This window comes from Protopterus annectens, chromosome 8.part0, assembly GCF_019279795.1.
Source record: "Protopterus annectens isolate FY-2018-M chromosome 8.part0, PAN1.0, whole genome shotgun sequence".
In the NCBI taxonomy this organism is placed as follows: Eukaryota; Metazoa; Chordata; order Ceratodontiformes; family Protopteridae; genus Protopterus; species Protopterus annectens.
This window is the reverse complement of record NC_056741.1, coordinates 604,468,517-604,493,721: the sequence shown is the minus strand read 5'-3', so window position 1 is coordinate 604,493,721 and position 25,205 is coordinate 604,468,517. Positions and strand designations below refer to the sequence as shown.

Sequence of the window (25,205 nt, the reverse complement as noted above, 5' to 3'; positions counted from 1 at the left end):
TCTGATGTGGATGATTCCACTCCTTCAGCTTCTCCTCCTGAGGATTTTTCATTTTCAGAGACTCTTCACTCCATGAGGGAGCACTTTAAATGGGAAGGCCAAGATTACTCTGACTCCAGAAAAGGCTTAGGGAATTCTTGTTTTGCCCCAGCATAGGCCCTTAGCTATTCCTCCTGTGTTGAATGTGGTGGAGGATGTTTTGCAGAGGCTTCTCTGAACCCTGACTCCTTGCCTCCTGCTCCTGTTAAGCCTGATAGGTATTATAGGGTGCCCGAAGCTCATAAGTATTTGTTTAAGAGTCCCAGGTTGGACCCAGAAACTGTTTCTCAGGGGCCTAAAGGTGTTAAAGCTTCTGTGGTTAAAAATCCTGTACCCTCTGATAAAGAGGCAAGGGCTTTGGATAGGTGGGGTAAGAAAGTATATACTTCTTCCACTCTAGCCATGAGGGCGTTGAATTGTCAGTTTCATATGCTGAAATATCAAAATTATCTCCTTTCACAATTGAAATCTAAGGTGGATGCTTTGGCGGAAGGTATTGAGTGTAAAGAATTGCTGGATTTGGTTCATGTGTCTGAACAAGTGGGTAAGCATTCTTTGCAGTGTGGTTTTGATGCTGTTCAGGCCTCCTCGAGGGTGGCTGCTACTAGTTCTGTTCTTCTGCAGACATGCCTGGTTGAAGGATCAGAATTTAGCTGAGCATGTTAAGACTAGGATTTTGGATGCTCCTTTACAGTCTGATGTGTTGTTTGGACCGCCTGTGGAAGCAGTTTTAAAGAAAATGGAGGACAAAGCTAAGTCTATGCAGACTGTTAAAGATTTTTTGCAGGTGCAGCCTCGAAGTTTAGTAGAAATTGGCCTGCTAAGGGGTGGACATATCCTGCTTATGGTTCCCAGTCTAGGGGTAGGTCTAGGCGTGGTAGGGGCAGGGCTCAAGGTTCGTTTAGGCCTAGATCAGACAGTTCACCTGCTCAGACTTCTGGTGAGGGCAGGGTCAGTCCTTCGTAAGCAGAACCAATGACCTGCCTTTTCAGCTGCCAGTGGACTCTCGTCTGGCAGCTCCTTTGGGAGGAAGATTGTCTCTTTTCAAAGAAAATTGGGATTTAATCACTCAAGACAGATGGGTGCTGGATATTATTCATCACGGTTACAGATTTTATTTCCACACAATGCCCCTTTCAAAGGCATGCCAGATGTTCCTCCTCCACAAAGAAAAGAGGCTCACAAGCAAGTTTCTCAGTTACTCCAGATAGGGGCCATTCAGCCAGTCCCTGTATCAGAAAGGGGCTTCGGATTTTATTCTCGCCTGTTCCTAGTACCAAAGAAGGGGAACACGTGGAGACCAATTCTGGATTTATCTATCCTCAACACTTATCTGGACATTCCCAAGTTCAAGATGTTGGCGTTACAGCAACTGTTACCTCTGCTGGGCAAGGATCACTGGATGGTAACTTTGGATCTCAAGGAAGCTTACCTTCATGTGCCTATAAGGCTAAGTTGCAGAAAGTATCTGCGGTTTCGAACTGGAGATTTTCATTATCAGTTCTCTGCATTGCCCTTTGGCTTATCTACTGCGAAAGGAGTATTCACAAAGGTTCTGGATCCAGTGATAGCGTACTTCAGGCTTCAAGTCATTCAAGCCTATCCTAACTTGGGCGCCTGCCTGATTCTGGCTCAAGAAAGGAACACCTTCTACAGCATCTGGAATATGTCATAGCTGTGCTAAGATGACTAGGGTATTCTGTGAGCGAAATAAAGTCCAGTCTAGTACCCTCTCAAGACATGTGCTTTCTGGGTGTGAGACTGAATACAGCAGCTCAGATGGCCTTTTTAACCCCGGACAAACAAAAGAGTCTGTCACTTTACTTCCATCAACTATCTCATCAGTCCGTGCTGACTGCAAGGACAGTCCTTCAAGCATTAGGGTTCATGGCATCTTGTATTCTGGTGCTTCCCAATGCCAAACTGCATATGAGGAAGCTGCAATGGTATCTCAAATGTATGGACACAGCACTGCCAAGATTTGGACACTGTCATTCAAATAATACCTTGCCTTCAAAAGGAATTCTTGTGGTGGGCTCAGGAATGTCACCTAAACAAGGGACTCTCTGTGACCCGGCCAGAGGCGGAGTCAGATTTTAACGACAGATGCCTCGGACACTGCTTGGGGAGCTCATCTAAATGGAAAGTGGATACAAGACAAGTGGCCTGCCAGACTACAGCATCTACATATCAACATGAAGGAGATGTTAGCAGTCAGTTTGCATTGATGGCGTTCAAGGAGTTACTTCTTCCAGGGCAGGTGTTGATTCTGACAGACAACACAACTGTCATGTGGTACATCAACAAGCAGGGGAACACATTCTTATCCTCTATGCAGGCCAAAAGAATTGGGGGAAAAGAAAAACCCTCCCGGGGCTTTTTTTAATTTAAAAGTTTGGCCCAATTACCGTCGGGGCCCCCAAAAGGGGTTTGGCCCCCCCTTTTTTGTGCCTGACTTTACCAAAAGGCCCCAAATTTGGTCCAAAAACCCGGAAAAATTTAATTGGGAAACAGGGCCTCCAAAAACCTTCCAAAAAATCCCCAAAAATCCAAATCCACCAAAACCACTAGAGCAAGCGACTTAAACCTTAGCACGGATATAAATAGGACGTGCTGGAGGGATAGATTTATCACTCAGACTCCCTATGCTGTGGAATAAAATCCCGGTCCATGTGAGGCAGAGCACCTCACTGGCTCTGTTCAAGAGAAATCTTGACCTGTGGATGGGAGATCGTAGGTTTATCCCAGGAATCATCTCTGTGTCACTGCTGGACAGAGGCACAACAAACTAATGGGCACAGTATTTTTTTCATATAAGGGGTGGCGTAAGCCACAAAAATTTGGGCTAGGCTTATAAATGCCTTAGGGCAGATAGCCTAGTATAAACCTATGAACCTATAAGGAAAGGTGGGAAATGAGCGCAAATGTGGGCTTTTAAACCAGAAAGTTTAAAGAGATGGAAAAACTGACCAAACGGCCAATAAGCTACAATTTCTGGGCCAGAAATCACTCCTCTTGTGGTAGATAGGCTTCCTAGTTCTTACCACTCCCACTGATGTAGTGTTTAAGCATAGCAGACAGAGCACTCATACCGTCGTCATTGCAGGCAGGCAGCAACACACTCACATCACGCCTGTCATTACTACAGCTTACTGACATATCCACTGAACAGTATATGCTCCATGTATTGTACATAGCATGTACACACTGCTTGGTGAGGAGTTCTTTATATAAGCCTGGGATTTCTGGTTCTCTTATTTGTGGTTAGATCTATCTGGCTGCTTTGCAGTGTATCAAGAGACTTGTTCAGAGAAAAAAATCTACTATTGTGGCTGCATTGGAATTGCTTGATAAATCTGTGTTTTATTAAATGACTGCATGACAGTAACAGTGATAATGACTTTTCCTATTAACTGTGGTGGCTATAAATTTACAAAGATGGTGAAATCTAGTGTGTGGAGAAACCACTTCGTATACAGTCTGGTGCCATTACTGATATTCAATTGTATTGTGTTGCCACTTTAACTTTTTATGTTGTGGGTGCTGAAACAAGTCATTGGGGATGTGTACTACCTGTTTCTTTGCATGCTCTTGCCTTTGAATGTGGCTGCAATCTAGCAAGATCTTGCTGTGTATGTGCCATTGGAACTGTAGTTTGGGTGTGGTGTGTGTGTGTGTGTGTGTGTATTATACTCTTCCATTCTGTGCTGAAAGAATTTTTCTGTGTGGATAGACCTGGTAAAGTAAATACAGCAACTTTGTAAGGTAAAGATTACAATGCAGACAATGCACTGAAAACTAAGCAAGTTAAATCCTTAACTCATTCACTCCGGAGCAGCTCAGAAAATGCTTCCTGCTTACTTCCACCATAGGAACAACAGTGCAACCTGAGCTCATTTTCAGATAATCCATTTGTAATACCATACAGAAAACAAGTTTCCATAGCTCTTTAACAATAATAGCTAGGCTAAAAATGTAAATGCAAAAGTTGTTCAGCAGACACTGATCTTTCCAACAGTGTAAATGTTGATAGTGTGTATCCAAGTCATTATTAGATATTTGCCAAGGAATGCTGATATTGTGCATACTTTTTACCTTTTTGGGAAAACAAAGCACAATATCTTGGTCAGTGTACCTTGTTAGACCCATACAATTTGTATTTAATATGTTTGTCTGAATGTTAGCTTTAAAATGATACCATAACCATTACTGTGTGATGCTCCTTTATGCCTTTATGATGAATATTATATTTCTCATAATCGATAAATAAAGCATAATATCTCATCACCTGTAATAGACAGAGGCTACATATCAGCCGCAAGTTGTGTGGCTCAATGTCAGCTTCAAAATGATGCATCATTTGTGGTATCACCATGCTCCCTTGCAAAGATATGGGCGTAATAATGAGAAGTATTGGAAATGTATAATTTTCATAATCTTACAGACTAAAACAGTGATATCTGTAGATGTGTACAGTGCACAGACATAGTTCTTTTACCATGTTGTAAGGAGTAACACTGTCTTCAAAATGAAGTATTACTTGGCACACTGACATGCTCCCTTGCAAAGTTATTTACCAATATATGAAAAACAATCATAATTTCCATAACCTATGTCCTAAACAAACTTTGATGTCTGTACATGTGTACAACATACAGACACAGTTCTTTTACCATGTTGGAACTATTAATACTGTCTTTAAAATGAGGTATTAGCACATTGACATGCTCCCTTGCAAAGTTATTTACCAAAATATGAAAAATCTCATAATTTCCATAAAGTAAGTCCTAAACAAACTGTGATATATGTACAAGTCTACATCGCAAGGCCACGTTTATTTTACCACATTGTAAGCACTAATACTGTCTTCAAAATGAGGTATTACTTAGCACGTAGAAATCTTTCCTTAACTAAGTCATTCACTAAAATCTGAAAAAGTCATAATTTTCGTAACCTTAGTCCTAAAAAACTGTGCTTATCTGTACATGTGTACAGCATACAGACACAGCTCTTTTATCATGTTTTAAGGACTAACACTGTCTTCAAAATGAGGTATGACTTGGCACAATTACATGCTCCCTAGCAAAGTTATTTACCAAAATATGAGAAAAAAAATCATAATTTCCATAACCTGAGTCCTAAATTGTCATATCTCTACAGGTGTACAGCATACAGACCCAGTTCTTTTACAGTGTTGTAAGGACTAACACTTTCTTGAACATGAGGTATGACTTGGCACGATTACATGCTCCCTAGCAAAGTTATTTACAAAATATTAAAAAAATTCATAATTTCCATAACGTAAGCCCTAAACAAACTGTGATATATGTACATGTCTACATCACAAGACCACATTTCTTTTACCACATTGTAAGGACTAATACTGTCTTCAAAAATGAGCTATTACTTAGCATGTTGACATCTTTCCTTGCCAAAGTCATTCAGTAAAATATGAAGAAAATAGTATAATTTCCATAACCCTAGTCCTAAAAAATGCAAGTCAGTTACTGATGGTGTTTCAAGGATTTATTACATTACTACAACACATATATGTATATAATGTTCCTTACCTTGTTTGCCTGTTGGAATCTTCACTGCTGTGCACATAGGCATTATTCTTATTTGCAAAGATGATCCAGAGATGCATACCTTCTTCTTTCGGCTTTTCCTGGTTAGGGGTCGCCACAGCGGAACTCCGGTCCGCTAATGATTGGCAGTAGATTTTTACAGTGCAGAGGTGCCATCCCAACCTTCAACGAAGGCACGCCCATTCACACATGTCTTTTGAATGCCACTCGACCGTAGGGAGGACATGCAGACTCCACACAGAAGGTGCTCCAGCCGAGATACAACACAAATTCTCAGACCTATGCAGTTGGCTACAATCTAACAGATTAATGAACCCCACAAAGACCACTGCTATACTTATTGATAACTCACAAAAGCTTACCATGTTACCAAAACTTAGCAGTATGGACCATATATGGGGTTTCATTCCAAATGTAATACAACAAAAATATCTACATCTAAAGCTAGTCCCACTCCTTAATTTTAAAACTCATACTGAAACAATATAACCACAGTTCTCTCTCCACTAAAACTACGCTGTTGCATGTCTCACCTCCTCACTCCTGCTAGAAAACCTATATCAAACTAGAATATGCATTAGCCCTAATTGCTCTACAATCCTCATAAAACACCCAAAAGATGCAAACAGCTGAGTCTAAAATAAACTTGCATTACTTGCAAAACAAAATTCACACCACTGTGACATATCAAAGCAAAGTTCAGTGACTCCCAATAACTGGCAGAGCTACTTTTTTTTAAAAGTACAGTCTTATTCATGCTAATGCAGAGGTTTACAGGCTAATAGGTATATACCAGGCTAAATGACCAACAAGGCCTTTATAAGCCTAACCATGCAATACAACCCAAGTGTGTTCCTATGTACCATGGGAATTTGTTAGGAGAGGGCATGTTACTCAGAATGTTTCTAGAGGTTATAGGGTCATAGTTTTTTTTACTAGGCTAATGACCACAAGGGCCTTTTTAAGCCTAGCCATGCATCCCAAATCACTGACAAGTTCCGATACCCTTGATAAGTGTAAGCATGGGCCTGGGACATGAACCATTTAGAGGTTACCTGTGTCCATTAGAGACATGGGTGCCAAACCAGGGATGAATTTCTGGTTTCTCATCCAACTGTTTAAGTTGTACTTGGGTTGGGTTAGGCTTCACATGGATGGGGAGCCTGTTCCATAGACAGGTTAGTCTCTGGGATCTATACAGGTCTTATTTATATCACAGGCAAGGTTTTTAAGACTTTAAAATGAGTAATTCTGGTGCTGTTTTATGGATATGCAGGAGGTCCATCAGAGTGGGGTCTGACAATGTCCTATATTCCAGGCATAGAGCTCCCTTCAAAAGCCTGTAGGAGACAGAATACAGGGATAGGGCCTTGAGGCGGTCTACATATGACATATTGCTTACACCCTGTATTCGTTTAGTGAGAAACCTCTGTGGACATTCCAGTTGTTGGATATACCTGGTTAAGTACATAACAAAATGGGCATTTTACTCAAGGACAGATGTGATGAATGCTGAATACAGTGGAACAATGACTTTCTTCGAGTTAGATGTCATACCTTTGTTTATAAGTTGCGCAACACAGTACGATTTCCTCACCACTATAGACATGTGATGATCAAAGGCTAGATTACTATCTGTGTGTGCCCCCAAGTCCCTGACTACTGGGTCAACTCTAAGGAGTGTGCTTTCAATATGATAGCTACGAAGGATGGATGACTTCCCAAAGGATACTATTATGCATTTCTTGGCATTTAGTTTTAGTCCATGGTTCTGACACCAGCTGTTTGTCTGTATCAGCACCTCCTGGAGAACATTTGTGTCAGTGTGAGATTCAATGACCACTCCTAATTTGCAATCATCTGCAAATTTAGTCAGCCAGAGACCACTGACACTGGCCTTGACGTCTGAGAAGTAAATGCCAAAAAGGAGTGGTTCAAGGACTGATCCCTGAGGGACTCCACTTGTGACTGGCCTCTTTGCAGAGGTAGACTCCCCAATTCTAACTTCCTGAGACCCGTCTGTGAGCCAGCTGGCTATCCACTGGGTGACATGCAGGTTTTTACCTAACCTCTTGAGTTTTTCAACAATACCAGAGTGTAGGGTATTGTGTCAAATGCCTTGGCCAGGTCAAGGTAGGCAGTGTGAACCATTATGCCCTCATCCATTGCTTTGATGACCTTCTCAAAGAAATCCACTAGGTTGAGTAGGCATGATCTGCCCTTGAAGAAACCAAACTGGGTTGTGTCAAGAGTCTGGAGGTTTACTGTATCTCTATTGATCATTGTCATGATAATTCTTACTGTGGCTTTACATACAAGACTAGTGAGACTTATGGGTCTGTAGTTTCTAAGTCTGTAGATGGCCCACCTTTGTGCACAGGGATGACTGTTGCTTTTCTCCATTCATGAGACACAAAACCTGTTTGGAGGCTACAGTTAAACAGTAATTCCAGATGCCTTGATAGGCCATGTTTCATGTTATTGAGAAGGCATCCTGGGATATTGTCTGGGTCCATTGATGCAGTGCTCTTGGTCTTAGAGAGAGCATTAAGGACCTGTTCCCTAGTGATAGTAGGGAGAGTTGTATTTGATGATATTTCCTGAGGGAAGGTTGAGGGGAGAGAGGAGTAAACTTGGAGCTGAATGTATCAGCCAAGAAGTCTGCTATACCTTCTGGCTCAATAAAGGTGGCTCCATTTGCAATGAGCTCTGCACACAATTGTGTATTGCCTTTAAGGTTGCAGACGTAGCTAAAACATGCTTTGTTGTTGTTCTTGGTCTGGGAGGCCATACTTACCTCAAATTTCACTTTGGTAGACTTGAGTTGTCCTCGAGTTGTTTTAGTTTGATGAGAGTGCTTTTATCCTGCTGGGTGCTGCACCTCCTAATTTTTGCCATGATTTTCTTCCTCCTGTTACACAACCAACTGACTTTGTGACTCCAGCAGGGTGGCTTGTTTTATGAGTTAATTCTGTACTTCGTCCTGGTGGGTGTGTACGGGACATGTTAGTCTGGGCATTACTGTCCGCCTCTGTCCATCAAAGACATGGGGGCCGGACCCGGGGTGAATTTCTTTTTCTATCCATTTGTCAAGGTTACACTTAAATATGTTGGGGAAGTACTCTGCTTCACACAGATGGACAGCCTGCTCCAGAGTATGGGGATCCGCTGAGATACATCTGTCTTGCCAACATCTTATGTGGCAAGCAAAATTTAAATCCTTGGATCTTATGGGTCATACAGACTGCTGCCCACCTGTGAAAACTTATCTACCCATTAGGGAACAAAACTACTCCGTGAGAGGCAGCCAATATCCTTACCTTACCCAAACTAGGCACAGTATAAATTAGCTGTTGGTGAAAAGGTTTTTCCAAACTAGGACCAGCACTATGGAACAACCTACCAGCTGAGGTTAAATCTAATAAAACTCAGGATACATTTAAAAAAAAAATCACTCAAAGACTTACCTGTCAAAGTAGCCAGGTACTTGTGTTTCCGTGACACTGGTTAAACAATGACTAGCAACACAAACAATGTAAATTATAGCCAAAAGTGCAGTTATACAACATGCTCATTCTGAATCCATGGATTTATATTGTAAATACTGTACATATACTCTCATATGCACTAATCACCTCACTCCCACTTATAACATTTTTATCAAATCCTGTACAGTTAAGTTTGTTAGTCTTCTTTTAAATAATAATTCTGTATTCTTATCTTAATCAATGGTGCATGCCTCTATTTGTACCCAGGTTGTAATTGCAAAGTGTCTTAGCACAAACTCACCCATCTGGTAACCAGACTGTAGAATAAAATAAATTTAAAGCACTAAAAACAAGACTGGCAGAAGTATGTCTTCTTAATGTACCTGTCCATGAACTTGCATTCTTTGCCACATGGCAAAACAGCTGCTGGCAGAAATTTCATAGGTTTGTCAGTGAGAGTGGGAAAGGCAGAAGAATCTGCTACAGGATTTTTGTGAAGAAACTCAAGACCCTCGGAAACCTTGCAAAACCTATTCGGTTGCTTTGGGTGCCCTTTTCCTGAAACACATGAACTAAAGAAACATTTTTACATGTCAGCTTACTTTTCTTATATGTGACATCTACAATAACAACGCGTGGTGGGCCAAAACCATGCCAGACCTCAAGTACCATGTGCAGCCTCTCACTGAGAGGTTCTGTTCCCTAAGGGGTAGCCTTTTTGAACTTAGTTTTTAGTGAAAGCAGGAAATTTGAGGCCGAGGGTGCGCCACTATCCTGGACTGCGCAAGGTACTTCAAAGACTTTATTTCTAAGTATTTAACAAGAAAAGATAAGTACATATGGTTTTGGGAAAAACAATTGACATTACTGGGAGTGGAGGCCCTTTTACAATGTCTGCCTACAAAAGTCACACTTCCCTCTCTTAGTTGACATTACCAAATATTTCAGTGAAAATTAAAAGAAAAAGAAGTCTTCCCAATGAGGCACTTATATGAATAAGTGTAGCCAGTCGCAGCAGCCAACAACAATGCAGAAAGCAGACAGATGGAAGCAAAGAGCCTGCATTTGGACTCGTGACAGGATTGTCTGGGGATCTTGGGCTCCTGCCTCCTGCTTATGGAGACCCTTTGCCCACAGGCTTAGATCATATACCAGATACGTGAACGTAAGTTTTTTGGCTCTGGTATGCTGGTGGGACATCAAGTTACATCAGTTAGATAACCCAACAGTACTGGAATACTGCGGCGATCTAAGGAAGTGCATCTGAAAACAATGACTGGAGAATTTGTATGTATCTAGTCGATGGTAGAGCATTTACTACTGGTTTTATTTATCTAGAAGGAGGCAAAATGAGTTGAGTGAAGCCATATAAACTGATTATATTGTTGGAATTAATAATAATTTGACTGTATTGAAGTCCCCTAATATTATAGTTTTTTGCTTGATATTTGCTGAAGCTCATGAAAGAATTTCCTCTGTAGTATCTTTGTTGTTACCTAGGATACATAGAGTAAGACCTTATGCATCATTACTAATGTTAAGTGAGGATATAAGAATTTCTGAAGTTTTAGTAGCTGTGGGCCATAAATACAGAGTGGGTTAGCTGGAGTGTGCATTGCAGATACTGCCAAACCATCTTTTTTTTTTTTATTTATTCTATCTAATCTGAGCATGTTATACCCTAGTGGTAGGATCTCATTTCATATTTTGTTTTAGCTAGGTTTCATTTATGGCTATGATGTTACAGACCCTTTCAGGCCATAGGAAGCAAATTAACAAGTCTGGATGTGTAAAACGTTGTGGATCTAAAGAAAAGGAAGATATGAGAGTTATATGCAAGTTGCATACTTACCAGAACATAAGAATTCTCTGGTCCAGGAACATTAACAGCAGGACCACTGCCATGGCTGCCCTCTAATGATGCCTCACAAGCTCAAAATGTTTCCTAACCATAGTCCCACCCTGATGAGAATCTTCCCAATCGAATACGACCTCATTACAAACTACTAACTCTGATCAAATAAGTGTGGTAGCCTTCATGTCCTCCAAACAGTCCCCACAAATCACTCTGGAAGGACAGTTTGGATGGGGTGGTGAGTAGGTTGTTCCAGTGTCCAGACATACGTAACAACCTGAAAAACCAGTAGCTTACACACACACAATCAGATTAGTAGTAGACACGTATTGTAAATGTACACATTCTTGGTGTAGCCAACATACTGCTGAATGGGTACATGTAAAGAGCAAAAGCAAGGTAAGGACCGCCAAAAGGAGGTGTAGCTTTGCCATGGGTCATTTGAATTGCATGACAGTACTTTCAGTTATGCAGTGGTGTGTGTGTGGTATTTCAAAATGTACAACACTGGCTACAGCAATCAGCATGTCCATTGTAAATTGAACATTGCCAGCACAAAAATGTCCAGCTATGTGGAGCTTGTAATGCAAAATTACGAAATAGACATTCAGTAAAATCTTGGCATAGTTTATTTAAGCAATAACCCATGCCTGGGTATGGGTAATGCTGGATTTACCCATGGTTGGTTTGGTTTGGTCACGCGGGCGAAGGGCATGTGTATGCTTACACAGTACATCAGAGCTGTGTGTGGAAGCAATGGAGAAAGGAAGATCTTCGTTGCTTTTTAAAAGGTGTCTCGCTATGTTAAGAGTTTAACATAGCGAGATAGTTTCAAAAAAAGCAACGGAGATCTTCCTTTCTCCATTGCTTTTTTTAAAAGCTGTCTCACTATGTTAAACTACATAGCAAGACAGCTTTTAAAAAAGCAATGGAGAAAGGAAGATCTCCGTTGCTTTTTTTTAAGATATCTCGCTATGTTAAACGGGTTTAACATTGTGAGATTACAGCAACTGAGCTTGTTGTTCCCCGTTGCTGTGTAACACACACTCAGAAAAAGGCCTTATACTAATGGAAAAAGTCTGGGCGACCGGACCTTTTTCCATTAGTATAAGTCTGATTTACAACGGGCATGCTGACCAATTAGCATGCACATTTTGGAATATTAATGGAGGGGTCATTGTATAATTGTTGCTAAATGTCAAGGAGTACGATTTTGGTTTTTGGAACTCACCAGCTTTGAAAACAGTTTATTAAAGCTACAGAGAAGCACTGTTGTCACTCTAGATAACCTAGCACTTATTTCTAGTTTTATTTTCTTGTAAAACTGAAGGTAAGATATCTTAAATCTACAGATAAGCACTGTCATTACAATAACAAATGTAACTTGAACTTCAAGTTATGTTTATAGGACTAAGCTGCAAGTAAGTTCTATAGTTATTTTTTTAACCTAAGTTCCACAAATTTTGTTTTTGTGTTTTTTACTATGTGAACCTTTACGACTGAGACAGTGGTTATTGGCTACTTGTATCCAATTATTGACTCCACACACAGGACAGCCAAAGCTGCTTTCCATTTAGTCACTTGGTAGAAACCAAAGAACTTTGTGATCCACAGTCAGAATGGAAAGAAATACCTAAAATACAAATATATGTAAAACAGCAAATGCAGTGAGTTAAGTTAGCCTCAGAAATCGGCGTCACTAAGCAGCACATGCAAACGCACCCAAGTTCATTATGTATATGCATATATAAAATGCATGTGGTTGTGTGCGTACATGTATATTTATATACAAATAGTGTGGCAAAGTATTTATTGTGCATTGAAGTGGAAGAACACATAACTAATAAAAGAAAAACTGAAAAAAAAACCCAGTAACAAATGTACAATGTCAAAAAATAATAGAAATGTGTATTAGTAATAACTCTTAACTGGGTATGGCTAATACTGGTTTTATCTGTGGTTGTCTTTGGTCACTCGCACTTTGCCCTCATGAACAAACCATGTCAGCCTTGGGATAAAGTAAATATTACTCTCTCCCAGTCATAGGTTATTTTTAAATAATTTAGTTGACATATAAATTAAAGTAACCATTTAACTTCCTGTGAATTCCTAGGTATGGTACCCCAATGAAAAAACAGGTTTGCTTGTTTTTTAGTCTCTGTAAACTAGAAGGGTATACCACACATATGTTGTACTTCAGAAATACAAATTGAGAAAAGATATTTATATTTTAATTGTTAAGCTTCTTAGGCATAGAAAGTTGTGCAACTATGCAGAGGTACAGATTTTATGATAATGTGATAGTTTTAGGGATCATAAATAACTTCTGTCTTACCGGTTTTATATTCCTCCTTATCTTCCTGCATAAATTTGAACATTATTTCAAGAAAATCCTTTTAAAATATAAATTTGTCAGAATTACATGCACTGGGTTGTATTTACCTTTTTTAAGTATTTATCATAATGAGGGTTAGATGTGCCCAGTGACAAAGTAATTTTGTAGAAGTATTGTGCATCAGTGTCTCTAATGACATTTATGTTTTAATTTGCAGTAAATGTTTCCTTTCTTTTGCACAGGTTCCCACTGTTGGTGATAATATGGTGGAATGCCAGTTAGAGACTCATGATAACAAAACTGTCACATTCAGGTTTGATGCGGAAGGAGATGCACCAGAGGACATTGCATATTACATGGTAATTGATATGCAGTATTCACAATTATAGCTTTTGTCTTCCTTACTCACGTGACCATCATGTACTTATCAGTTGTGTTAGATTGCCATTACATCTTTATGGCTAAATGTAATTTGGCTTCCTGCAATTAAAAATTAACACAACTGCTTCAGAGCTGCTGACTTACAACATCCTTTCAGTGAGGCTGAATCATGATCTGTTGTAAGTTGTAAAGGTGCATGTTCAAATCAAGAATAAGTGTGTCAGTTATGCCTAAGTGTACTGAATAAAATCTTTCTTAAATATTAATCTGTTTTACTTTGTTCTGTAGTTTAGGAAGAGAGGGAATGAAAACTTTCCTATGTTTTTGATGCTTTTTTCAACTAAATTGTCATAAAATGTAAATTTTTTGGACAGATATTATACCTTTTTCTACTTTAAATAATTCTTTGTGATTTCTTGACAAGTTAAATGGAAGGGTGTTAAGCAAAAAGGCCTCATTCTGGCCTCTTTTTCACAAAAGCTATGGCCACTGAAAGGCATTGCCAGAGGGAAAAGAAGCTACAGTGCTCAGTAAGTCTCACTTTTTTTTCCTTCATTGGTTTAAACACTGCATCTGTTAAGAAGATACAGGTTTCTGGTAATGTGCAGGCTTTAAAACTGCTCAGTAGAAAAACTGTTTCCTTGGCTGCCAGGTACCTTCCATCTTCGCATTTTGCTCTGCTCATCCTTTACTGACAAGTTCTTTGCTACATTCAGTACTGATAGAAATGACCCAAAGCTGCTTTTTTGTACAGAATTTAGTTGGTTGAACAAAGGAAGTGTGAGATTTTTTTTCCCATCTTCTTCCCTTATACAGTGGATATAAAAAGTGTACCCACCCTTGTTAAAGTGCCAGTTTTTTTGTGACATATAAAATGAGACCACTATAAATCATTTCAAAACTTCCCCACCTGTAATATGTCCTATAACCTGCACAATTCAGTTGAAAAACAAATCTGTTAGGGGTAAAATATAACAAAATACATACAATAAGCTGGTTGCATGTGTGTGTACACCCTTACACTAATTCTTTGTTGAAGCACCTTCTGATTTAATTACAGCATTCAATCTTTTTGGGTAGGAGTCTATCAGCATGGCACATCTTGACTTGGCAATATTTGCCCACTCTTCCTTGCAAAAGTCCCCCATATCTGTCAGATTGTGAGGGCATCTCGTGCACAGCCATCTTCAGGTCACCCCACAGTTTCTCTTGGATTTAGGTCTGGGCTCTGGCTGAGCCATTCCAAAACTTTGTCTTCTGGTGAAGCCATTCTTTTTGTTTGTTTGGATGTACGCTGCGGGTCATTGTCGTGTTGAAAGGTGAAATCCTCTTCATCTTCAGCTTTCTAGCAGTTGCCTGAAGGTTTTGAGCCAAAAGTGACTGGTATTCGGGACTGTTCATAATTCCTTCCACCTTGACTAAAGCCGCAGTTCCAGCTTATGAAAAGCAAACACAAAGTATGACACTGCCACCACCATGCTTCACTGTGGGATGGTGTCCTTTTGGTGAGTTGTATCTGAAGTAGTTTACTTAATTTGGTCTTCAACCTGTGGGAATACGAATCTGTATCGGATCCGAGCCGGCAAAAATTACTAGCTTCATCTCTGAGCTCCAGACTCCTCCCCTCTGCCTTCCATCCCCATATCTCATTTGCCGTGATTTGTAAAACATAGTGTCTCTAGAGCTCCAGCTAGCAGGGTGATTCTGATTGTAAATTTTTCTAAATTTTCTGTTACTTTTAGCCGGATCGGGTTAGTATAGGTACTCTTTCTCCCTTCCCATCGCTTTGGCGTCAAGTGTAGGTTTGTAGTTGTAGTTAGAGTAGTTTGTCTGTAGTGCCCCTCTCCCCTCTTAGTCACGCTAGTGTGGTGAGTGGGTGTGTTATTAGTCTAAAGAAAGAAAGTTTTTGGTTTCTCTCTCTCTTTCTTTTTAAGGCTTCTTGTTTGATAGTATGGCTGAAAGGCTTATTTTTAAGCGCTGCAGAGTGTGGCCATTAGCTCTCCAAAGCGGATGGCCACACACTGTGTGTGTTGTGCTTAGGTGTGGCCCACCTTAATGTGGAGGGCTCCTTTTGTGCGGTGTTCAACCCCCGAGCTTTGAAGGATAGAAGGACCAAATTGGCCCTCAAAGGTCTTTTGCCTGTCACTGATCCTCCTTCCTCGTCGTCTGCTTCAGTCACAGCGGCTGCTGTGACTGCCTCTCCCACTGGCTTCCCATCCCTCCCAGGCTGGTACTCAAACTCCTGCATCTAAGCCTGTGGCAGAGGAGCAGAGGAGAGGTAGAGAGTGGGAGAGAGAGTCGAAGATGAAGGTAAAGAGGAAGAGGTCCCCAGACCTCTCGTCCCCGAGGAAGTCTGCACGGACCCATGACTCCCCTTGGCTCTGGTTTCCGAGGTTCTCCCCGGAGCCAGAGAAGGCACGTTCAGTCTCCCCGGCCTCGGTTCCCCGACTGGCCAGATCAAAGTCTGTAGCCTCGTCTCGGTTGACCTGTTCTTTGTTAAACATGGATCTGGATAAAATGATGTGCTTTATCCGTACACAGATCCAGATGGGGGTCTTGCCAGCCCCCCCCCCCCCCAGGAGGGGGGAGCTCACGTCCCTTTTTTTCAGCCTATTTCTCCTTTCCTGATCCGACCTTTGGCATTCTCAGATCAGAGGTTGGCCTTGGTCACGTCGTCGGCGCCGACAGTTCTTGCATCCTCGACGCCGACAGCTGCTTGGAGCATCTCGGATCCAACCAGTTCAGATCCAAGCCACTCTCAGAGCAGGAGCTTGGGTGTTGGATCCGAGAGAGTGGAACCATCCACTTCGGGTTCGGCTCCAATTCTTGTGTCGGATCTGGGGAGACCGGCCTCCTTATTAGCTTCCCAGGAGGTCTGCTCTCCTTTGGCGTTTGATGTGGTAGAATGGGTCCTCTCCATTGAATCGAGGCCCCTGACCGCCCCCCCCCAGACTCCGCCCAGACCTCCACGGCTCTGTCTACGGTCCCCGTTGTCTTACCAGAGGGACAGCCTGTGCCCAAAGAGCCCCAGATGATTCCCCCAGAGGAACAGATGACTTGTGAGTGCTCCCCGGAGAGCCTCATGGGAGATGTGCCTCGCAAGTATACGTGCAAGAGGAGGCACTTGGACTCCCCCGAGTACTTAACCAAGGACACAGATTTAGATGATGGGGAGGCCTCTCCAAGATCACCTCCTGATGATGTCTCCTTTGGAGACGACATGGACGATGTCTCCTTTGGAGATGACATGGAGATCCTGCGCCAGCGGGGGAGGTTGGTTTGCCCCCAACCCTCCTCTGATGAGTCTGTGTTTCTGGAGGCTTTTGGCACGGGCCCGTCTACGTCTTGGGTGTCCCCTGCCGCAGATCCTTTTGTGGATTTGATCACCTTGCAGGCGTGGAAGAAACCAGATACCCTGGAGCCGATCCCCAAGTGCCCCTATAAGGTTCTGAGTCCCCCTATTGACAGGCCTTCCTGGAACAAGGTCACCCCAGTGGACGCCATGGTGGTAGCAGCAGCCATGAAGAAGGAACTATCTCAGGAAAGTTCCTCAGTCCACCCTCCTGACCGAGAATCATGGATGATGGACCACCTAGGGAAGTGGGTGTATGCTTCAGCTACCTTTTCGATAAGGGCGCTGAACTACTTGGCCCATGTTACGAGACTCCAACGTGACCTAGTGAAGGAGCTGGAGGAGTCTCCACCCAAGTCCATGTCGCAGGAGGGCAAGACTTGGTTCTCTGCGAAAATGGCCACTCTGAGAGCAGTATCAAATACGTCCATGCGACTCCTGTCCTGTGCTATGGAAGGAGTGGCTAGGGCGGCTAGGTCCAGCGTGTCCATGAAGCATAACGCCTGGCTCAGGTTGTGCCAATTCACCAAACCTTTTAAGGCATCCTTTGCTAATGCCCCTTATGATGTCTCGACTCTTTTCGGTAAGACCGTCAAGGAGACAGTAGTCCAGAGTGAGAAGGATGGGAAGACACTGTCTGCCATCGGCATCCGCTTCTCTAACCCTCAAAGGTCCTTTTCCCGGAACCAGAGAGGGCAAAAGATGTGGTTCCGGAAGTCTCAGTATTCCCGGGACACTCAGAGCTCTTCTCCTCCTCCTAGAGGCAGAGGGGGGCAGAATGGACACTGGCCCAGAGGCCGAGGGGGTCTACGAAACTTCAGGTCTCAAGAACCATTCTCGGACAGACCCAGGCAGCAACCCGGAGGGGTTGCCCATCTGCTCTACTCTGGAGGCAGTCGGGCATGATTGTCCTTGCACCCAGCAGCATGGGAGTCCATAACAACGAACCGCTGGGTGATTCAAATCCTATCCAGAGGATATTCTATCCACTTCGTGCGTTCCCCCATACCTCCCAAACACCTCCCGGACATTCCACACACACAAAGGGAGGCAGCAGCACAGGAAATTTCCAAGCTGCTAGGAAAATGAGCCATTGAAACTGTCCCCCCTCCCGATCAGTCCAGATTGAGCTTCTACTCCAGGTTCTTTTTGGTGCCAAGAAAACGGGGAACTTAAGGCCCATCCTGGACCTCTCTATCCTGAACCCGTCAGTTGCCAAAGAAAAGTTCCGTTTGGTCACATTACAGTCCATCATTCCGTACCTGCAAGAGAGCGACTGGATGTGTTTGTTAGATCTCCAGGATGCCTACCATCACATAAAAATGCACAGAAGCTCCAGGAGGTTCCTCCACTTCCAGCTAGGGACCAATCATTATCAATTTCGAGCCCTACCCTTTGGTCTCACCACAGCCCCCAGGGTGTTTACCAAAGTGATGGCGGTTGTAGTGGCTCACCTGAGGCTTCAGGGGATTCAGGTCTATCCGTACCTGGACAATTGGCTCCTCTCTGCTCCCACCAGGCATCTTCTTTCCCAAACCAGGGATTACTTTCTGACACTTCCCTGAGTTGGGTATCACCATCAACACAGTCAAGTCTCTACTAGAAGCCTGTAAAGGTATTACACTGGTGCCAGGATAGACACACTGCAGTGCAAAGTGTTCCTGACCTCGGAGAGAGTTCAAAACCTCAGGATGCATGTCTCCCTAATTTACCGTTCTCACCTCCCGACAGTGGAATCAGTGTTGAGGGCCCTAGGCTCTATGGCGGCGACCATAACTCTCCTTCCATGTGCTCGGCTACACATGCGGATTCTTCAGTGGACTCTAGCGGTTCAGTGGTCCCTGTTGGATTTGCCACTAACCTATCCTATCCACCTGAGTCAAATGTGTCACTCGTCCCTCATATGGTGGATGAGCTCTCTGGACATTTTGGAAGGACGATCCTTTGTTCCAGCCCCGGCCTAAACCACAGTGACCACGGATGCCTCCCAACTTGGGTGGGTGGGGGGGCATTGTTCGGGCAGGACTGTCCAAGGCCTGTGGTACCCCTTGGAGACCAGCTTGCATTTCACTGCCCTAGAGATGAGGGGCGGTCCTTCTGGCGTTGCGGGCCCTTCATGCCTTTCATCCTCTGGGGACAATTGCCATTCAGTCAGACATGTCGGTAGTCTGGTATATCAACAAACCGGGAGGGACCAGATCTTATCCCCTTTGTCGCGAGGCCATGAGAGTGTGGGAATGGGCGATCTCCATCGGTCGCTTTCTCATTGCAACGCACATTCTGAGAAGGTCCAAAATTCTAGAGGACAGGCTAAGTCGGACCATTCTGATGCCTTGCGAGTGGTCTCTGAATCCATCAGTAGGTGGAACAGATCTTCAGCGAGTGGGGTCAACCTTGCTGCGATCTCTTCACATCTCCTTCCAATGCAAAGTGCAGCAGGTTTTTTGCTCTGACCCCCCCCCTGCCAGGGGGAGTCCCCCAGAGCCGCTCTAGTTCATGCTTGGCCTCCCAATCTTCTGTATGCTTACCTGCCAGTTCCTCTCATCCTGAGGTTTCTTGAGAAAGCTTGTCGACTGGGGAGCAAAGTGATCCTCATTGCCCCATTCTGGCCTCACCAGGTATGGTTTCCCTTCCTTTGGTCTCAACTTCTGGCTCCACCTTGGATCCTAGAATCAATTCAGGATCTGATTTCACACCCATCGGGGGATGCCTCATCTGAGTCTGGACAGCCTGAAGCTCATGGCCTGGCTGCTCCAGTACCTGTGATTGCTAGGACTCCTGGGCTTTCCTCCTCAGTTAAGTCTTATTTTGGTAGCTGCACATAAGTCTTCTACCAGAAAGGTTTATCGCAGTAAATGGAAACATTTTTCTGTCTGGGTCTCTCAGAGTAGTTTAGATCCTTTTACGGCTCCTATTTCCACCATTCTTGATTTTCTACCTGATATTTTCCAGCATGGAGCTAGTTCTTCTACTGTCAAAGTTCAGTTGGCTGCCATTTCTCATTTTCATATGGGTGAGAATTCTGCATCCTTGGCGTCTTGTAGACTGTATAAAGCCTTTATTTAAGGCTCTTGTTTGCTACACCCCCCGGTCAAAGATGCTGTTCCCCCCGTGGGACCTTTCTGTGGATCTCCAAGTTCTGGTCGATCCACCTTTCGAGCCTGCAGCAACTGCAGATCGAAAATTTCTATCATGGAAAGCGGCTTTTCTGGTGGCGATTACCTCTGCTAGAAGGGTTTCGGAACTACAGGCCTTGTCCATAAAATTCCCGTTCATGATTTTTCATAAAGATAGTATCCCTCGAACCAATCCATCTTTTCTTCCTAAGGTGGCGTCACAAGTCAATATCAATCGGACTATAAATTTACCTGTGTTTTTTTCCCAATTTTACCAACAGGATGGAGTACAAACTACACATGTTGTATGTTCATAGTTACGATTCTATTTACACAGGACAAAAAATTTTCGTAAATCTGATAAATTGTTTGTTTTGTTCTATAGACCCTTTTTGGGCAAACCTATTTCCAAGGTCACTATAGCTAGATGGATTTCTTCATGCATCATGCAGGTCTATAAGGACAAAGGCATGTCTCCTTCAGGTCAGGTTAAAGCTCATTCCACTAGGTCCAAGGCTACGTCTGCAGCTTTCTGGTCTAGGGTCTCTTTTCATGACATTTGCTCTGCAGCTACTTGGTCCTCATCTCATACATTTATTTCCCATTACAAAATTGGTTTTGACATCTAGAAGTAGAGCATCCTTTGGCTCCGCGGTGCTCCGGAATATCCTTCCATGAGGGCCTCCCAGGAGTTTAGTAGCTGGGGACTCTGTCCCACAGGTTGAAGACCAAATGAAGTAAACTACTTCAGATAAAGAAGTTATGTACTCACCATAATGTTCCATCTGAGTAGTTGTACTTCATTTGTCTTCAACCGTGTCTCCCTCCTTCCCCCAGACCTTGGCGCATGTTCAGCCTACGGGCTGTAGTATAGGTCACAAGTATGTTATCAGGTCGGGTTGTAAGTATAACGGATCCGTATTCTCACAGGTTGAAGACAAATGAAGTACAACTACTCAGATGGAACATATTATGATGACTATACAACTTCTTATCTGAAGTAATTAACTTCATTTATGCAGCAACCTGTGGGTATCTGATCCGACTTCGGATCCGAGCCGGCAGTTTTCAACAGCTTAGATCCGAGCTCCCAGCTCCTCCCTCTACCCATAAACCCCTGCCAACCCTGACTGACCTCAGATCTAGTTTGCCGCGCTTGTTGTCAGCAGCTGGATTCTTGAGCTCCGTCGTAGTGGTTTCTGAGAGAAAAAATAGAAAAATTTTTTTTTTTACTTTTTCTATACTTTGGTGTGGGTATTGTGTGTTAGGCCCGTACCTGTTTCCCTTAGCTTAAATCTTCTTTAGTTTATATATATTTTTTTCCCTCCCTGGTTCGTTGGGGTCTGTGTGTGTGTGTGTGTGTGTGTGTGTGTGTGTGTTGGGGCCTAGCGTGTGTGTTTCTTTAGTTTAAAATGTCTGAGGCCCCAAAAGCTATCTTCTCGAAGTGCATCGAGTGTGGCAATAAGCTTTCACAGGCTGATGGCCACACCCGGTGTGTTCTGTGCCTTGGGGTTGGACACCTTTCCTCTGGGTGTACCATCTGCGCGGCATTCAACCCCAGGGCACTCAAGGACCGGAGATCCAAGCTGATCCTGGCGGGTCTCCTGCCCCCAGATTCGGCTTCGGCCTCCGGTCCTACCGTGGCTACCTCTGCAGCTTCGGCGGCGGCCACTCCTGCCTCTCTCCCCCCGGCCGGGACTCAACCTCCCGCTGTAGGCCCGGAGGAGAGGGAGGCCAGGAAAGAAAAGAGGAGGGAGAAGCACCACAAGCGGAGGGCCGAGGCCTCCGCTTCGGGCCCCCCGGCTAAGTGGTCTTCTCCCTCCAGGGCTTCCCGGTCTCCTCCATCTCGGATCCGGTCCCCTTGTTTTTCTCCGGGTCCTGAGGAGGAGGAGACCCGATCTCCTTCGAGGTCATCGAGGCGATCTATGCGTAGCCTTTCCGACGCAGACTTGGACCAGATGATGCGAAAATTTCTCCAGGCCCAACTGCAGATGGGAGTGCTCCTCCCCCCTCCCCCCCTCCGGGTGGGAGCTCGACCCCTTTCTTTGCCCCAATAGCTCCTTCTCCGTCCCGCTTCCCGGGTTCGGAGCCTTCAGTGCCGGGCAGCCTTGGAACCAGGGGTGGGTCGGCGCCGATAGTCTCGGGTACTTCGGCGCCGACTCTTCCCTCAAGCCTATCGGGTCTGTTTTTGTCGGATCCGAGCTCTTGGAGCCGAGGGCTGAGCTTCGGATCCAAGGGTTTCAGTATGCCTTCGGCGCTGTCTAGGTCGGAGCATACTGGGCCGTCGGATCCGATTGCTTCGGCGCTGGTTCCAATCTGCCTGTCTGATCCGAGTGAGGGCCCGCTCTCGGATCCCAGAGAGAGCGGCTCTCCCTCGGCGTTCGACGTGGTGGAGAGGGCGCTGTCGACTGCATCCAGGACCCCGGATCTTGCCACAGCTCCGCCCCGCACTCCTTCTCTGTTGGGTCTGACTTCCATCACCCGGCCCCAGGGACAGCCTACTTCAATGTCTCAGGTCGTTCCCTTGGAACAGGATGTTGCTGGTGAGGCCTCCTCGGACATCCCCCCCCCCCCCGAGGAGATCCCCCACAAGCGGAAGTGGAAGAGGAGGCACTTGGACTCCCCTGAGTCCTTAAGCGAAGACACGGATTTGGAGGAGGGGGAAGGCTCCCCAAGGTCACCCCCCGAGGATGTCCCCTTTGGGGACATCATGGAAATGCTTAGGATCAGAGGGGGGGTGGTCTGCCCCAAAGCCGACCTCGGACGAAGTCGTGTTCCTGGAGACATTTGAAGCAGGCCCTTCTACCTCTTGGGTGTCTCCTCCAGCCAACCCCCTGGTGGATCTGATTACCACCAGAGCGTGGAAGGAGCCGGACACTGTGGAGCCAGTCCCGAAATGCCCTGACAGGATCCTCAGTCCCCCTGCCGACAGGCTCCACTGGAGCAAGGGTCCCCCCGTAGATGCCATGTTGATGGCGGCGGCCACTAAGAGGGAACTAGCTCAGGAGAGCCCCTCGGTCCACCCCCCCGGGCAAGGAGTCCCGAGCGATGGACCGCCTAGGGAAGCAGGTGTTTAGTTCAGCGTCCTTCTCGGTGAGGTCACCGAACTACATGGCACACGTTATTCGGCTGCAGCAGAATCTTATTAAAGAATATGCTGCATCGCCCCCAGAGTCCATGTCGGCGGAGAACAAACAGTTGTACTCCACCCGTATGGCCACTCTTAGGTCCAATTTCAATACCTCTATGCGGCTACTATCCCATGCCACGGAAGGAACCGCTAGAGCCAGTGGAGCAGGTCTCGTCATGAGGTGTCAGGCCTGGCTCCGGCATTGTGATTTTGCGGAACCCTTCAAGGCGTCTTTCGCAAATGCCCCTTTTGATGTTTCTGCCCTGTTTGGGAAGACCATTCGCGACACTTTGGTCCAGAGTGAAAAGGATAGGAAGACGTTGTCTGCCGTCGGAGTCCGCTTCTCTGCTCCCCAGAGGTCCTTCTCCAAGAACCAAAAGGGACAGAAGAAGATGTGGTTCCGGAAGTCGCAACGATCCCAGTCCGCTCCGGACCCCTAGTCCTTCCGCGGCAGAGGAGGACAGGGAGGACGCCGCCCTAGAGGCAGAGGGGGCCCGAAGAACTTTGGGTCCAGAGAACCTTTCTCTGATCGGCCCATGCAACAGCCCTGAAGGGCTGCCTGACTTCTCCACTCTGGAGGCAGTCGGGGGGCGTTTCTCGAGGCACCTGGCAGCTTGGGAGTCCATCACGACAGACCGCTGGGTGCTTCGCATCATATCCAGAGGTTACCAGATCCTCTTCTCTTGCCCTCTTCTCTTCCCCAAGCACCTTCCCGATGTCCCACCCGATCAGAGGGAGGTCGCAGCTGCGGAAATCCGGCAGCTCCTAGAAAAAAAGAGCCATCCAACACGTCCCCCCAGACCAGCTCTGATCGGGTTTTTACTCCAGGTTCTTTTTGGTGCCAAAAAAGACGGGGGACTTGAGGCCAATCCTCGATCTCTCCCTTTTGAACCTTTCAGTAACCAAATAAAAGTTCCGGATGGTCACTCTTCAATCTATTCTCCCCCTATTACGGGAGATTGGATGTGCTCGATAGACCTCAAGGATGCGTACTACCATATTCAAATGGACAGACGATCCAGGAGGTTTCTCCGCTTCCGGCTAGGGGCCAGTCATTACCAATTCAGGGCTCTTCCCTTTGATCTCACCTCAGCCCTCAGGGTGTTTACCAAAGTGTTAGCAGTGATAGCAGCCCACCTGAGGCTCCAGGGAATACAGGTTTTTCCGTACCTGGACGACTGGCTCCTGACCGCCTCGACAAGGTATCTACTCTGTACAGCCAGGGATCATTTTCTTTGTCTTGCTCCCTGGCTAGGGATCACAATAAATATAGACAAATCTGCTCTCACCCCAACCAGAGTCATAGATTTCATCAGGGCCAGGTTAAACACAATCAATCTTGTAGCCTTCTTAACCCCAGAGAGACTTTGAACCCTGAGGTTTCATGTGCGGGCCATCCTTCTATCTTCATCTCCGGCGGAGTTGGTCCTGAGGGCTCTAGGTTCTATGGCAGCGGCAATCAACTTGTTACCTATGGCACGTCTCAACATGAGGGTCTTACAGTGGACCCTCCAAGTCCAGTGATCTTTTCTTCACTACCCTTTGAGTCGTCCCATTTCCCTTGGCAGGGCTTGCAAGAGGGCTCTCGTGTGGTGGCTGCAATCTCCGGATCTCCACACGGGACGCCCCTTCTCTATGGCCCCTCCCCTGGCCATGGTGACCATGGACGCCTCCTGCCTCGGGGGGGGGGGGCACTCTTCGGGCAGGAATGTCCAAGGCACGTGGAACGATACAGAGACCTCTTTGCATATCAGTGTCCTAGAGATGAGGGCAGTGCTGTTAGCATTGCAAGCACTTCAGGACCTTCTTCCCATAGGGACGATTGCGATCCAGATGGACAACATGTCGGTTGTCTGGTACATCAACAAACAAGGGGGAACCAGGTCTTACCCACTCTGTCGAGAGGCCATGAGAGTGTGGG

General features: G+C 45.1%; 1 protein-coding gene across 1 annotated transcript in view; it reads left to right on the top strand.

Annotated features, from left to right (window-relative positions):
• Positions 1-25,205, top strand: part of WNK3 (WNK lysine deficient protein kinase 3) — a gene marked incomplete in the record, with an annotated part of 2,462,820 nt that overhangs the window by 1,269,864 nt on the left and 1,167,751 nt on the right. The window contains 1 exon segment of the mRNA XM_044079290.1: positions 13,548-13,664. Coding sequence (XP_043935225.1) covers positions 13,548-13,664 — 117 coding nt within the window.